The sequence below is a fragment of the Caretta caretta genome, chromosome 9, assembly GCF_965140235.1.
Source record: "Caretta caretta isolate rCarCar2 chromosome 9, rCarCar1.hap1, whole genome shotgun sequence".
In the NCBI taxonomy this organism is placed as follows: Eukaryota; Metazoa; Chordata; order Testudines; family Cheloniidae; genus Caretta; species Caretta caretta.
In genome coordinates, this window is record NC_134214.1 from 80465861 (window position 1) to 80482588 (window position 16728).

General features: G+C 44.3%; 1 protein-coding gene across 2 annotated transcripts in view; it reads left to right on the forward strand.

The window, feature by feature from the left end:
• Positions 1-16728, forward strand: part of LAS1L (LAS1 like ribosome biogenesis factor) — a 47412-nt gene that overhangs the window by 12765 nt on the left and 17919 nt on the right. For both annotated transcript variants that reach the window (XM_048863321.2, XM_048863320.2), the window contains exons 7-9: positions 2419-2528; positions 14837-14922; positions 16214-16429. In XM_048863321.2, the coding sequence (XP_048719278.2) occupies positions 2419-2528; positions 14837-14922; positions 16214-16429 (412 nt within the window). The remainder of the gene's footprint in view (positions 1-2418; positions 2529-14836; positions 14923-16213; positions 16430-16728) is intronic.

Genomic DNA, 16728 nt, shown 5'->3' on the forward strand with positions numbered 1-16728 from the left:
AGTGAGTAGACTTTCATAGAAGCAATTACATGTGGCTTATAGTTTTAGAATTAGCAACAGACTGTTTCACAGACTTGGTATATAGATGATAGTAATAATTTGCATGTATATAATGACACATTGAATTAAGGAGTGTTGAAGGAATTTACAAACACTGAGACTTTACAGTACAATAAGCAAATTATCCTCATTTTAAAAGTGTGGGGGAAACTGCTCCAGAGAGGCTAAACGATATTAGTGACTGTGCAGTATGCTGTTCTACAACTTTATAAGGTAAAGTGTTCTTACACTCATATGTGATGTGTTTGGTAAGTGTTTTCATGATGGAGGGAATACATATAATGAACAATAGAAGTAATTAATGGCAAGAAATAACTTTTCACACTGTTAAACTCTGTGGAAGCAATACACTGGTAACAGAAGAGTGAGATTATTATTATTATTTCTACAAGATTTCCATCCAACAGTTCAGAGGTGGTGTGAACTAGCTTGATTAATTTATGAAGTAATCCTAATTGTATCTGAGATTGGTTCTGATTTTAAATATTGCATTGGATACAAATGATTCTTACATCACTGAACTGGAGATATTCTTGAATTAGCTGCTGTTGATAAAATGTAGTCTGATTTTGCATTTTAGAGACTGTAAAATGCCAATGGCTTGCTCTTTAAGGTCCATACCTGGGAACAGTGGATGTCTATAGACCTAAAAAGATGTATGGATCTATAGAATCAATGTTAAATTTTGGAAATTAACTAGTTTTACAAATGGCTTGTCTGAACTACACACAGTTATACTGGTGTACAGGTGCCTTTATACTAGTATAGCTATTACCATTCAGCAAGCTATCCTGGTATAAGACATCTTTATATCAGTATAATTTTATCCATACTAGGGCGGTTGTACTGCTTTAACTATACTGGTAAAGCTAAGATCACTGAATTGACTGTAACAGTAAAACATTAATGTGTAGATCAGACCTAGGTGAGTTTCTTTAGTAAATACTCTAACATAAGGACACATGTTCATGTTTAACCGGCTTGGAGATATTTTAATGATTCGTGATATTCAGGTCACATCTCAGACTTGATTTTTGTTACTTAAAACATCTGTTGCACCTCATCATTGTGACTGTGCTAAGCAAATTAAACACATGCAACTTCAGACAAGCACAAGAAATCACGGTTCTCTAGGTTCTTCCAGGGCCTAACTGGTATTCCTTCAGTCTCATCATCTGCACAACAACTTCTGTGCCTACCCCTGTGTATGGGACTCCTTAACTCTCCGTATTCATCAGCCTCCTCGGAACAGAATTCTGCAGGAAGTCCTGTTGGTGATGAACACCATGTGCTGAAATGTCTTTTTTTTAAAAAAACACTGTGCACACGAAGGGTTGACCTACTTTTATCATGTACGTGTTGTTTGAGTCTGATTTACACTGTCAGCTTGGCGGTGCGTGGCCATGTCTCTTTTCCATACAGGAAGAACCCCACCATATTAGTGCTCAGTAAATTAATTCCATCTACCCCCTGACACAGATATTAAAATCAGAAGGCATATTAAGCTACCCCTCCCCACAAGACTCCGGTGTACCACAGAAGGGAGTGAAATATAGTGCAGAGGGCCCTGTGCTGAAAAGTCTCTGCACCTTCTCCCATGCACAAAAACTGCGAGAGCATGTCACCAAAACATTGGGAAATTTACACTTTCAATGATGTCACATTCCCTGCAGCCTCCACTGGCATTATGCCTGTGGTTTCCCAGCTGTAAACGGAAGGTGCCCTATACTGGTACTTTTCAGGGTAGTGATGGAAATGCTACTTGCTCTGGGTGCGAATGTCCCTATTAGCAGAGTGTATAACTTTGTGCTAAAGGGTGTGTGTGTGAAGCTGAAAGCGAGTCTGATTTCTAGAGTGGCAGCATATGTCTCTAGCGTTAGTCTTTCCTATTCTTGGTATAGCCTGACACCTTGCTTGCTGTTTTCCAACTGCTACTGCATCCTGAATGCTGCATAGATCACTAAGCTGATTTGACACTTGCGTCTCTGCCATGTGCTTAACATTAATGGCAAAATCCTGACTCGAGTAGGCATTATCTATTTTACAGGTGTGCTCTTGGGAACAGAGATGGACTTGCTGGAGAGCAGAGGATAGAACCAGGGAGTCCTAATACCTAGTTTTCTGCCTCCGAATCCTTGATCATGCTCCCCTTTCAGTTTAGGCCTGTCCTTAGTCAGAACACTTCCGTATTAGTGCTTTATAATGCGGTTGAGAGGGAAGCTCTGAGAGCCACTCTCAGGGTTATGAATGAAATGCCTGGATTATGCATCTGCTCTTTATAGTAGTGCCTCCTGCTCTCAGTGGCTCCCATGTAGCAAAATATATTTATTTACTGATACTGTTTTCTCTCTTATGCAGGTTCTTCAGGAGCTTCAGTCCTTACGAAAGGCCCGCAAAGCATGGTGTAATTCTTCCTCCGAGGTGGAGTGGATTTTGGCTCAGATTAAAGACTTGTTGCAAGAGAGCAGGTACAGTTTATCTGGAGAGCAGCCGCATACTCCAGGCAGGAACCGTAACTCTGTACAGCTGTAGGGCTGTCTGCTTGCACCATTTTACTGGGTACTTTAAGTTAGTCACAGACAAAGTCATAGGTTGCTGATGATAACTCACCTATGGTCTTAGTTCTTGATTTCTGCTAAAGAATGTTTCCCCTGCCAGGGGCCTGTGTGTGCAGCTGGCCCTTGGATATGTGACCACTCTTTCTACTTCCTTTTTCTTTGTTGCTCTAACCTCAGCAGCCATTTGCTTGTGGGTGGGTGGGGATAATTGACAACTCAGTCAAGGTCACTTTGACCGATGGGGTGGTTTTGTGTATTTAACCCTTTGGCAATATGCTCTACCCGAGAAGTAGAATAAACCCAGTTCTATGAAGCACTACACATCAGTGCTTTATACAGGCAGCTGGCAAAATGGCAGCAGAGATGAAGAAATTGAAAGAAAATAGAGCAGTAGTTCCTCGTGAATGTTCTACTTCCATCTGAGAATTCAGTTTCACAACAGCCTTATGAGGTGGACATGGTCTAACTTTCGCAAGACCTCTATGGGGCAATATTAGCTCTGTTCACATCATTAAATATTTGTGTAACAGTAGATCCTGGAGGACTCGATTGGGATGGAGCCTCATTAGGCATTGTACAAAGTCGTATGAAGCCCCAGTCCCTGCCCCAACAATCTTGCAGTCTGAGACAAGTGACACATGCAGGGCTGGGAGAGAGATATCAAATATATAATATATGTTAGAAATGCAGCTGCAAAGTTTTTGATAATTAGAAATATAAAGAATGTCAGATGCCCCCATTTGCACTTTAACCTGGACATCATAAATTGGTTGATTTTCTTTTAGGTATCAGTTGCAGAGGGATCCTAAAGAGGGAATTGAAAGATCATTGGATGGTAGTTTTGCCCTTCAGTTCAGATATAGGGGGTATCAAGGAAGAAAGCATAAAGATGTCAGTGTAAGAAGCTGACAAACGGGTACTTGAGATTGGCATCATTGGTGGGGCAAGGGGAAACACACTAGGGGACAGAGCGGTGAAAGGTTTTGATGATGAAACAAGATGCTTGACTCTAATGTGAAATGGGATCGACTGGAGAGATTCAGGTGCTGATGCAGGAAAAGAAAGTGAACTTAATACATTTTTAATTATGGCAAAACTGAAGCAGACAAGCTTTGCAACTAGATCTGATCATATATTGCAGTGATTTCCTAATGCTACCTTGTTGATGCTCTTGTCTATTTGAACACATATGTCCCAGATTTTGTGCAAAGCCTTTGGGAATCAAATATATAGGAGAGAATGATCATTGCTCCGACTGAAGGGAGTGTCATTTCTCTGGAGAATCCTACATTGTATAGCTTCTCTTCACGTTAGGACTATTACACAGCCTGGTATGTTTGTTCCATTAAGAGCAAGATGGTACGGTAAACCATCTTGTAGTATTCCTTCATGATGGTTTCTGTGAAAACCTACCCCCACAAACCCTGAAATCATAAGTTAGCAGCTTGTCTGAAGCACTGCTCTGGGTTTGGTGTGTCATCAGATGTGTCCTCTCTCAGCTTTTGCTCTGTTTTCCACTGTTCTCGCTATGCTGTATGAGTGTGTACTGGGTACATTCAGCACTTGAAGTGCATTTCCAAATGCACCCAGAATGTTGTCTGGTCCTTAATTAGTTAGGCTTCTCCAAAAATATTTCACTTGACAACTTGGAGCTGTTTGTGCCTCTGAATGGCCTTTTAGAAGCTGCTGCTCTACTTATACTACCTGTGACAAAGTTCCTGCTCTACCTTGGTGGGTCTTGCGCTTTCTGGCGGATTTGCTCGCCTTGGAGCTTCACAGCAGCCCTCAGCTTGGCTGTTTTTCTGAACCCACAGTCCAGGTCAGCTCCTCCTGTGTCTGACCAGGAGTTGGGAGGATTTGAGGGGAACCCGAGCCCGCCCTCTACTGCGGGTTCCAGCCCAGGGGCCTGTGGAATGCAGCTGTCTAGAGTGCCTCCTGGAACAGCTGTGTGACAGCTACAACTCCCTGGGCTACTTCCCCATGGTTTATCCTCACCATAGGACCTTCCTCCTGGTGTCTAATAATGTTTGTACTCCTCAGTCCTCCAACAGTATGCGTTCTCACTCTCAGCTCCTAGTGCCTCTTGCTCCCAGCTCCTCACACGCACACCACAAACTGAAGTGAGCTCCTTTTTAAAACCCAGGTGCCCTGATTAGTCTGCCTTAATTGATTGGCTGCAGGTGTTCTAATCAGCCTGTCTTAATTGTCTCCAGAAGGTTCCTGATTGATCTGGAACCTTCCCTGTTACCTTACCCAGGGAAAAGGGACCTACTTAGCCTGGGGCTAATATATCTGCCTTCTGTTACTTTCCTGTAGCCATCCGGCCTGATCCTGTCACACACCAAATATCATTATATGCTACGGGAGAGGTGAATTTGTGTCAGCCCAATTAAAAATGTTTGGAGGTGATGAAATGCAAAGGAATCTGTGGCCTTAGGGTTGCAGACTTAAGCACTCTCAGAGCTCTGCAGTGCTGGCTTTCCACCATTGGCATAGCAGCGCTGCACTAATGTTTTCTCTAAATTATTTACGTTGCAAACTCCCTTTTTTTAAGCATATTGTGTGTATCATGCTGTGAATATTTAATGTGGGTGCTTGGAAGAATTCTCTTCGGGTTTCTGGCTGAATTCAGTATCTGAGCAGTGGTTTCTCTTTGCTAGCACCTGGGCAAAATAAACGGTAGCCCTTTTAATTAAAGTATCTGCTGTACACAGGTCTGGGTACCAGGCTGGAGTTCTGTAGAGCAAGAAAGCATGAAAGAGAATCCTCTTGGAGTTAACTTACATTCAAGTGAAAGTTTTTATGTTGCTCTTGGTTACTGTGGCTGATGGGTGTCACTACAGCCACTCCTCATACTGTAGCTGAGGGTATACTGTAAGCATCTAGCAGTGATTCTCAACCAGGGGTACTCAGAAGTCTTCCAGGGGGTACATCAGCTCATCTAGATATTTGTCTAGTTTTACAGTGTTTTACAGTAAAAAGCACTAGCGAAGTCAGTGCAAACTAAAATTTCATATGGACAATGGCTTGTTTCTACTGCTGTATATACTATACAGTGAAATGTAAGTACAATGTTTATATTCCAGTTGATTTATTTTATAATTATCTGGTAAAAATAGGAAAGTAAGCAATTTTTCAGCAGTAGTGTGCAGTTACATTTTTGTATTTTTATGTCTGATTTTGTAAGTAAGTAGTTTAAGTGAGGGGAAACTGGGAGGTACACAAGACAAATCAGACTATTGAAAAGGGTACAGTAGTCTGGAAAGGTTGAGAGCCACTGCTTTAGAGAACAGGCAGAGTGTGAATGAGGCTTGAAGTTGGAATGATATCTCTGCTGCTTCACAAGATACATCTGTAGAAACTGCCACAAAACTAAAAAGTAGATTTTTTTTTTGTCAGCTCTTGCTGTTAATTTATTTAATTGTTTTAACTTTTGATAGTCAATGTCCTTGGTTTGTGGAGAACTGGATGGCTCAAAAGACCAGGAAAGTGATATAAAGCCTTTCTGCTCCAGGTCATTGGTACCAGTTGTTGTAGGAAGAGAGCCCGAGACATGAGAGTTTGTGCAGGATTAGATAATGGTGAGAGGAAACCTTGTGGCCAGATGGTTAGCTATAAAAGCTGTCTAGCCTAGCTTTCACTTCCACCTTTCACTGTTCAAATTTCACCTCTGGGAGCCTCCCTTGTAGTTTCAGGGCAGTGACTTGGTGCAGTGACTAGATGACAGAGAATGGGGCTTGAACATAGCCTATGACCTAAAGGAGTTTTTATAAAGTGGGGGAAGGATCTGCCATGCCGCCACACTCCACTCCCTTAAAAATAAGTACTTGAATAATGTGTCCCTCGTAGCTTTATTAATAAAATGTAATTGGATGCCATTACTTAGCTGTTTTTGTTTTTGCATTATGTAATGATTACTAGGGCTTTTTCTCTGGAAAAACAAAGACTCCAAACTGTGAAAGCAGGAAGAAAGAAGGAGGAAGTGAGCATCTGTTAATGTAACAAGATTTATAGCTTGTGACTTGTGTTCCAGTTCTTTACTAAGTACTTTCTTGGGGTAATCCGATCGCTGGGGTCACGTGGGGTACCATGAATCTGGCTGCATTGCACTGCACTGCATTGGGCTGTTAACTGTTATGTAAGGAAATTCTTGCTCATGGCAGCCACCTCTGGAGGATGGGATTGCAAAATACCAATTCTCCACTTGTAAAACCAACAGAGAGCTGGAGCGTGCAGTGGTGATGGTGCTAGAGAGAGGTTTCGCAATTGCAATAAACTGCCTTAGACTTATTTTCATTTTCTGATATTTTCCTCCAAGCCTCCAAGAAAATTTATTTCCTGTAACTGCTGGTTTCACAATTTTGGACTTCAGTCCAGCCTCCTTTTTGTTCGTGCTTGGGCACAGGTAACTTCTCTGGCCCAAGGACAGGACAACCTCTGGATGGACTTTCTAGAAAACATTTTTGTGTGCGGGGAGGGGGGAAAGAGGGAAGGGGCATCCCTTGCCCCTACCCCTGCCATCACATACAACTTTTTTCCCAGTTCCGCATAGTCATGTTGCCTTTCAGCTGACACAGTATTAATTCTGTGCCCCATACCTGCCCTAGATACATAGAGAGAGGCACCAATGGGTGACTCAGCATCTGCTTGCCACATTCCTACATTGGGACCTATGCACCTGCACACTGTAGGATCAGCATTGACATGCAGCATGTCAGCTGCTGGAGTGGAGCCTTTTGCCTAGGGGACTGGGAGGACTCCAGGCATTATATCTTTGTTCTCAGTCTGGGAGAGGGATGGTGCTCTTTCCCCAAAGAGGAAGGGAGCACTGCCCAAGCAGGGGAGAATGTGAGTGTGTCTGCCACTAGAACCTCTTCCCATGGAGTGCAAGATGAGCAGGGCTATTTCTTTATCCTCCTTGCTCCACATTGGAGGCCTGAATAAGGAAGAATTGAGTCAGATGAATTGATTTTCTTCTTCCCTCCAGGGGAAGGAGGAGTTGAGTTGGCAGAGAGAAAAGTCTTGGTGTGCGCGTTTCTGCACATTTGCTTTGGTCATGGCAGACAGGAAGCAGAGAAGACAACGCGTAGAGCAGAGCTCCCTTCCTGAACCAGCCCAGACTACCAGCTGGAGAATGGCAGGTTCCCTAGCATGCTGGGCCTTGAGACCTGATCTTGTCATGCATAGGGTCCTTTGTAAATCATAAATGTAATTTTTTTGTTTTTAAAAATCACCACAGTGTAAATGGCAAAGTATTGAATTTCACAGAGTTTGCACAGAATGACTTTTACAATTAACTTTAGTCAATTTCAAGATTTGATTTGATTTGATTTTTTTTTAAGTCAGCATTTGGTGGCACTTTCATGCATCCTTCGCCCTCTGTGAAACTGTGGTTTACACAGGGCCCTCTTACTCTTGCACCATGTGGCAGGTTTTGGGGGTTTTGTTACATTTTTGCAATGCTTTTTGTAACTTAAGCTACCTGAAATAACAGGGATGTGCTGGTAACGTTTCCTCGTAATTCTGCTCCCCACTCAATGGTTAGTGCCAGGGTCAATGGGAATTACAGGCCCTGCAGCTGTACTAGGCTTGGTTAGTCCTCCCAGCATGGTGCTTGTACCTATATTTCAATGTCAGCTCTCACAGCTTTAGAGCACCAGCCCTACCCCTTGTCAGTCCTTCACTGCTCAATTCTGTGTGGGCCCCAGAGCAGTTGCAGTGGTGCTTAACTGGTCTTGTCTGTGCCTGGTACTCTGCTCCCACAGAGGATACATGCAGGGCACAAAGCGGCTAACTGAAAATAAAACAATGTAGGATGTGGATTTTTTTTATCTTGCAGTAAAAATTTGGGGGTGGACAGTGGATGTGTATCTTCTGAAAAACACTTCACCCAGTGGAGGGTGGTCAGTAAGCAAGCGTGCACACACGCTAAATTCCCTGGGATAGAGGACTGTATTCATTTAGTTAGGGCTAGGGCTGCAACTGTAGGGAGGCAGCTGCCTCTTCTAAAGTCCTGAAAAAGGGATGCTAGGTGAAAGCATGCCTAGTTGGCAGGTCTCACGCTTGCACCAAAAGCCACTGGTGTCTCTCTCTTCTCCCTGTGCCCGCATGTCCGCTGTCCTGAGAGTCCTTAAACAAACTCCTGCTTCCCATCTTGGAGTCCACTGTAGGGAAGATGACGAGCAGTTGACTGAGTTCTGAGCTATTTCATACAGCCATGTCCTTTGGGACCCTGTTCTGGTCCACTCCCATGCCTGAAACCTACAGGGCAAGGCTCAAGAAAAGGAAGCTACTAGTCCAGCAACAACACAATCCTACAGAAACATGAAATGGGCTTCTTACTTCTGTCAGCACGTGCCCGCCAAAAGTGCTTGATGCCCATCATAATGAATTCCTGGCCTCTAGGCAGTGGATGCTGGGACAGTTTTATTTCCTGCCCTGGTATCTGCAGATGGTTGTGTGAGAATTTAGGCCTTTGTTGCTTACAATGTGTGGGCAAAATAGAACAGTTGGAAACAATCGCTGGAATAAACCATTGAACAAACCGAAGGGAGCATAATGCAACTTGGATGTAAAGATGGATATTGTGTTAATTTATGTATGCACAGCTATGAGGCACAATTAGAGACGTGCTGTAAAAGTAATCTATTGAGCGCTTATCTGAAAAATCAGACCCCTTCAATGTGTGTCGAACTGAGCATCTACAAACTGAGGCATCAAAAAGTCATTTGTTATAATTGAAAATCGTGGTGCGCGTATGCATGTCGGCCTGTAAAATATAGAAGCATACTTCTTTTCATCCATTTGCCCTGTGGAACTGATTGATGAAATGGGACAGGTTTCACTATGCACAGATGCAACCACGTTCTCAGAAATGCTGTGTGCAATGGATTGCACTTGCCTGCACTAAGCAGGTGAGCTTGCTGGGGAAATGGTGAACCACTGGAGGAACAAACTCTACTGGAATTTCTTTGCTGTGACTCGTAGCAAACATATTCAAGAACTACCCCTCTTTCAGATAGGGAAACTGAGGTACAGAGAAGTGAAGTTGCTTGATGGAGGCCATGTGATAAGTCAGAGGGCAGAGCCCGGATTTGGACTCGGGATCATCTGGCTTTCAGTCCCATGCTTGGGCCATTAGACCACATTTCCTCTCATTCTATCTTTATTACTAAGTCCAGAGCTTCAAACTTGTAAAGAACAGTATGGGCTGTTATATTTATAGTTAAGGGGAGGCTGTACCTATTTCCAGCAGCTGGAAATGATGCTCTGACTGGAGTGACATTTCTCTTCCTCCCACAGGCTTTCTTTGAGAGTCAAGCGTGATTAAAAGCATCTCCCATAAAAGAATCCTACCTGTGTCTTTTGCCTTTTTTTATTAGCAGTAGTACATTACTATATTAAAAATGAAAATAAGACCCTGTCACATTATTGTTTCCATTGATCTTTATATAGCAAAACCAATGCTATAGCATAGCATAGGTTCCTACTGGGTAATGCCAATGGATCTCGCCTCTTCTGAGTGCAAACCTCCCTCCCTTAATTGGAATTGTCTGTAAACTGCAAGTGAATGGCCAATAAGCCACCGAAGCATTACAAATTAAAAATAGAACCTCTGCTCCCTACAGCTTGTGGCTCCCAGTTTGAAGTTCTGCCATGAATCTGCCAATTGCCTTTTGACACCAAAGAGAGAGCAAAGAATGGTATTTGGATGCAAAAGCAGCAGAGAGAACAGGAGGAGTGCTTTATGATGCATACCATTGGTCTGATAAGTACCCTCTTGCTTAACCGTACAGAGGCCCCAAGGAGCCAACTGGAACTGCTCTGTGTTGTGCATGTTTCTGGCAGTGCTAGAAATACTCTGTCAGTCCAGGGAATTCTAACTAGTGCCACAGGTACTATAGAGATAACACCTCCAGCAGGCCTGCAAAGAGAGTCTAGTTCTTAAAGGACTACCATAGCCCTCTTTCTTGGGAAGATGGGGCATAACAACTGTTTCCTGTGAATTTTTGCCGATATTTTACTTCTTAAAAATGGGAAAATTTTTGCTTTCATTTTCATAGTTAACCCTTAGAAAATGTGCTAATTTCCCGGTGGCTAGAAGGTGCGAACTGGCGATCGGTGTATTCTGCTCCAAGGATACTCTAGTGTTTGGTATTGGAAGAATCTACTGTATCACCCCTCTTATTCAGTGCATATATGAAGAGAATTAGTGAGGAGGCATAGGCTGAAGCATTTGCAGTATGCTGGTGATGCCCAGGTTAAAATTGCTGTCTCATGTGATCTGAAGAGTGCAGCCAAATGCATTTCCTGGCGTCTGGGTACTGTTGGACCATGGATGAGAGCAAACTGGCTGTAGCTCAATCACTGGGGGAAGGAAGGAGAGTAGTTGGGTCAGGATCTCTCAGCCCTTTTGGGGATGTACAATCAATGTTTGTGACCAAAGTCTACGACTTGGGGTCTGGTTTCACTCCCAGCTGTTTCCAGATGATCAAATAGTGGCATTGGGTGAGGTTGCTGTGTTCTCTCCTGGATATGGAACTTGCACTATGATTAAGGCTAAGATTTTGTCATGGTTATTTTTAGTAAAAGTCATGGTCAGGTCACGGACAGTAAACAAAAATTCAGGGACGCCGTGACCTGTCTGTGACTTTTGCTGCTGTAGTTCTAGGGTTTCCCCCACTACTGTGGTGTCTGGGAGCTGTGGGGTTTCCCCTCCACCCAGGGCAGCTGGGAGCTGCAGAGTGACCATATTTCCCACAGAGAAAACGGGACACCCCAGCCGCTTACCTGAGGCGCCCCCTTTCCCCCGCGTGAGGCTGTCGCTGGAACCCTGAGGAGGGCCCCTCAGGAGTCTGTCACCTGTTGCTGGAACTTTGCAGGGGGCTTCCTGTCACTTGTCACTGCTGTCGCTGGAACCCTGCCAGGGTCCCACTGGCTGTCAGCTCCAGAGTCCTGCAACACCTGGGGCTGAAGCAGAGAATATCACAGAGGTCTCTGGAAGTCACAGATTCCTTGACTTCTGTGACCACAGTGACAAAAATGTAGCCTTAACTATGATCGGTGTCTTCTCATCTCTAGACTGAATATTGCAATGCAACATATTTGGGACTGGATCTGAAATGTAATGGAAAGCTGTAGCTAGTGCAGAATGTTGGTAGGCTGCTTGATGAGTACAGTTTCTTGCCCTCAGCGCACTAGGCTTGTGCTCCAGGATCTGCTGAGACTGGGTATTGACAAATGGGTGGAATTTAAAATGGTGTGTTTAACCGATGAAGCCCTAAATGGCCTCAGACCTTCCTACCTGAGAGGTTGCCTTCTTCCTATGACACTCTGCCCAGTTAGGATGAACAGGGGTGCTTGAGCTTGGTTTGCTTTTGTATGAGAGAGCTACTGGTAGTGTATACTCTGTGAGGGTCCCTTTCTTGACCTGTTCTCCCACCCCATCTGAAGTGGCTGGCCCGGCCTGGATATACAGCAGTACAGTCTGGGCATTGGCAGGGAATTGAGGCAGTTGGAATGGAGATGCGTGGTGGGGAACTAAATCCTGCTGACTGATTAAATGAGATGTGGCAGGGTGTGGGTAACGGAGAAACACCACTGCTTTGGATGACTGTTGTAACTCCATTTAGTATTGGTTTTATATGTATGTCAGAAGCACCTAGAATTTGGATGGGAGTTCTTTGATGGCAAGTTTTTTTTTAGACTTTCCACTCCCCTTCCCCTACCCTGCCCCCCTTAGCATTTATCTGGCCATTGTGCCAGGGATGGAGGCAGCTGTCTGGCCACCAGCTGCAAGTGATGTTGGGACTAGTGGAGAGGATCCAAGCCTGCCCCCATAGCATGACCCTCTTCCTACCTGATGTTCGTTCCTTGCCATTCCCTCAGACTGAGAACCATCAGGGAGGGGAAAAGGGTTACACTGGAATGTAGGGAAGGCCTGGCATGGAGATGATGGCACTGATCAGCTGAAAGATGGTACTGTATTGTCAGAAGTGGTAAGGTGGGCAACGAGCAATAAGATATCGGTATGCAGTAGTGGGAGTGGTCTCATGTTTGTAGGAAAACAGAGAAACTGCTGGGAAGGCAGGAAGGAAATGAGTCTAAAAATGACAAATTTACTAGTTCACTGGTTTTGGCAATCCAGGTGGCAGAGTCCAGGGCTAACGGGGTCCAGTAACCTCTTCTAGTGCTCCATACAACCTGAGAAGACACGTCATTTAGCATTCCTACATGACTCTGGGTACTGTTCATTGCTATGGTTCTGTCCATATAGACCACATGTGTGCAGTGGTGGAAAGGCAGGAAGATGCCTCTAGAGATTAAAAGCAGAATTAGTTTCCAGTGCTAATGACCTGAGTCAGCTGTGCTTGTCATCCCTGTTTGCGTAATCACAAGGTTGAGCCTGCATCTCCATGGCTGTAACCTTAAATAGTCAGTGAGGAACAGTCATTGTATCTAGGAATACAGTAATTATCCTAGAACAGATTCCAGAAAAGAGAGGGATCTAAATTAGAACCTATTTTGTAGGGCAAGTCACAGTCTACGGATAGCCTTTCTAGTAGCTGGGGTCTCCCTGAATCACTTAGTTGCTGCAATTTGGTGTCTATAGAATCTTAGATCAGGTCTATTTAACTTGTCTTGATGTTCAGATTTGGGTTTGGGGATCTCCCCTTCCCCCCCAGACAATAAAAGCCACAGACATCCTGTAACAAAGTATGTCTTGTTTAACTCTGGTTCTACCTCTGTAAACCCAAAGAAAATAGAAGCAGAGATGCCATTTTCTCTCACTTGAGCATTTTGCATTTGAAAATTGCTGGTTTGATATTTGTGCTGTTATTTTTAATGCTGTCCTTTGTGTATTACCAAACACTGGACTGAGCAGAAGCCCTTATTCAAATAATGAGTGGCTGTAGGAATTTATACCTGAACCTACTGCTGCTTCTCACTGCCAACCTCCGGTTCAACCTATCTGAACCAGAGAGTTTAAATGACTTTCCTCTGTCTCCCACTTCAGTTGCACCAAGCCCTTGTACTAGCAATTGCACGCCATCTTGGGCTGTGAGCTCCAGATCTCCCATGCTAACCATGGCTGATGTTTGGATGGGAGACATCAAAGTACATCCCAGGTATTGCAGAAAATGGCAGTAGGGAGTGCTCGTCTTCTGACATTTGAACTAGTATCTTTAACATCATGATAGGGGGATGCTTTTCTGCCAGAGGTTCAGAGATGCCATCTTTCAGATGGGACTTAACAGGGCTGACTGCTTGTGGTCCTTATAGATCCTGGTTGTTAGACCTCTACCACACATTATCGAATCATTTTAACGAAAAACATAGTGCTGAATCCCCTGCACTGCTTTTGAAATCTCAGTGCCTAGGGATTCCCCCCTCACCAGAGTACAAGTGTTAACTGTAGTGTCCTGGTCACATTCTGGTTTGGAGAATTGTGTTTCCCCTCCCGTTTCAGTGGGTATCTTAACTCCCAGACTAGAGCTCGTATAGTGTTTTGGGGCCTATTAATAGGCTTGGCAGAACTACGTTTTTATTTTAATCAATTTTTAATTGAGGTTTCTACTGGGTGTCATCGGCCTGGCTAACCCCCCAACCATGGGAGAGACCACCCCGCTACTGAATGTCTCCTGCTGGAGTACTCCTCACAGTCCTGGCTGGGGATCTCTGCTCTGTCCCTCCAGGACTGCAGCCGCCTCCTCGCACCTTGTGCCCGCAGGAATTGTGTGTCAGCAGCCCTGCAGCCATGCAGGGAGCCCTCTGCAGTTCCACTGTCATGGGAATTGAGTGAGTGGGTCCTGGTGGAACAGAGCAGAGACCCCCGCCCCAGCACTCCCAACTGGTGTGTGAGAGAGCAGTTTTGTGATGGCAGGGCTGCAGAGGGCTCCCTGCACAGCCACAGGGCTGGTGACACCAATCCCTGCAGGTGCAAGGGGGAGGGAGGCTGCATTTGTGCTGCTTGTTTATCGATTGGGGTTTTTTTTCTGTTGATTTGAGGGTGTCAGCTGAAGTCGACATTTAATGACCTTAGTTGATTAAAGTCAAATCCTGCCTATTAAGGAGCTGGCACGTCCCACCACATTTCAGCAGCAGATGAAATGAATCCCGTTGTATGTAGCATGTGAAGAGTTTTGGGGGTCAGGACAAGAGATGCTTTGGAAATGTGAGGTACGGGTGGGACTAATGGGGATTTCTATTTGTTATAGGGAGGTGGTGGCTGAAGCTCTTCTAGATGATGGCTGTCTCATCCCAACTGTGGAACAACTGGAGACTTTAAATATCAAGTGTGAAGGTTAGTGTCTCAGACTTTATGTGAAATCCCTTAAATCAGGGATCGGCAACCTTTGGCATGCGGCCCACCACGGTAAGCACATCCCTTGGCCCGCGCCACTTCCCGCAGCCCCCATTGACCTGGAACGGCGAACCACAGCCAGTGGGAGCCGCGATCAGCCAAACCTGCAGACACGGCTGGTAAACAAACCGGCCTTGCCCACAAGGGGACTTACCCTGGCGGGCCGCATGCCGAAGGATGCCAATCCCTGCCTTAAATTAACACACCCCAGGGTAAGGCAGTGAGTTAGGCTTAATATGTTTTCTCATTATGATGAAAAATTAAGTTTGCATTAGTGTAATTGTATTGAAACATGCTGTGTGCTTACACCAGGCCTACTCTCGTGTCCCTTTTGTCTACGACAAGTTTTGGTAAATCCTACCCCATCTTTTTGGAGCCCCTTTTATTTTCATGTCTACCTTCTCATGTACTCACTCCTACGTGCATGAAGGCAGACCTTCCATGTCAATGCTGCAGTTAAGTGGTTGCAAGCGGAGGGTTCTTCTAAGTCTGATTGTGACTCTCTTTCTGTATCCACTGTAGCTACGGGTTTCATGGAGACCACAGGAATTTCCATTTGGAACTGGTCAAAAATAATTCTTACCCTTGTATGACTGCCTCTAGCTGTGACTTGCTTCCGTGTTGCTGCTCACAGGTTGAGAGAGACTGAACTGAGAGACGTCAACATTGGCCCCTTTAAAATGCTGTCTAAAGAGTGTTGGGCACCCAAACCCTATTGTCATTGGAAATCGGGTGACTAACTCCCTTGGGACTAATCGGGTGACTAACTCCCTTGGGACTAACCTCAGAGGTTCCCAGGGGGTTATCTGCATGTTGCTGTAATTATATTACAGTAGTAGAGCTCTTCAGAGCTGCTCAATACTATGTTGCTTTACCCTTTACTAACCCTTTTTATAGTACCTTTTTAGATAGATTAGCTCTCAGTTCTGTGGGCGTTGAGCTTATGATGGCAAAGCATTAGCCAAACAGAGAGGTTTTCCTGTGGCTTGCATGATTAGATCAGGCTTCATATTTTCTGCTTTCATTGAAAGATTGTATTAATTACCTAATTATCCATTCATTGTTTTTTCCTGTCTTTGCTGATTATGACTGCTTCAGAGTGGGATGTCAGGAGAAATATAGGGCCACTTAATACAGTATATGCTACTCGCTTTGGAGCTATCACTGAACCAGATGTTATGTTTAAAATACTTTACCATTTAAGTGTAGTGTTTTTGTTTTTTTCTCATAGAAAATAAAGAGTTGCTGGATTTCAAAATCCCTCAGACATTTTACTACTTCTGGCAGCCACTGCTAAAGGGCCTCCAGTCCCGAGACTTTACACAGACCCTGCTAGAGAAAATGTTTGCTGACCTGAAGCAGTGTTCTGAATCTTCAGAACTCAGGCCTCAGTACCTGATCAGCTGGATTGCTGAGATTCTGACTGCCAACGCCAAAGCAAAAGCCAGTGAGTGAGTCTGAAATTCTTTAGGTTCTATATGAAGATGGCTTTAAAATCCTCTCCTGTTCCAGTGCAAGGAAGATGGTACTACTTTCAAGTCAGAAATTCAGGATCCTAATTATACTGGTCACATTAATTTCCTATGGCTTTCAAGATCTCAGTTTTCATGCTTTTTAACGTGCACTTTCTGGGTACCCTTTAGTTCATCGTAATATATGGAAAAATCATTTCCAAAACTTCATTATGGGTTTTATCAAGATTTGAAAGGTGGTAATTTTTCCTTTAAGGGACCAATGCACCAGCAT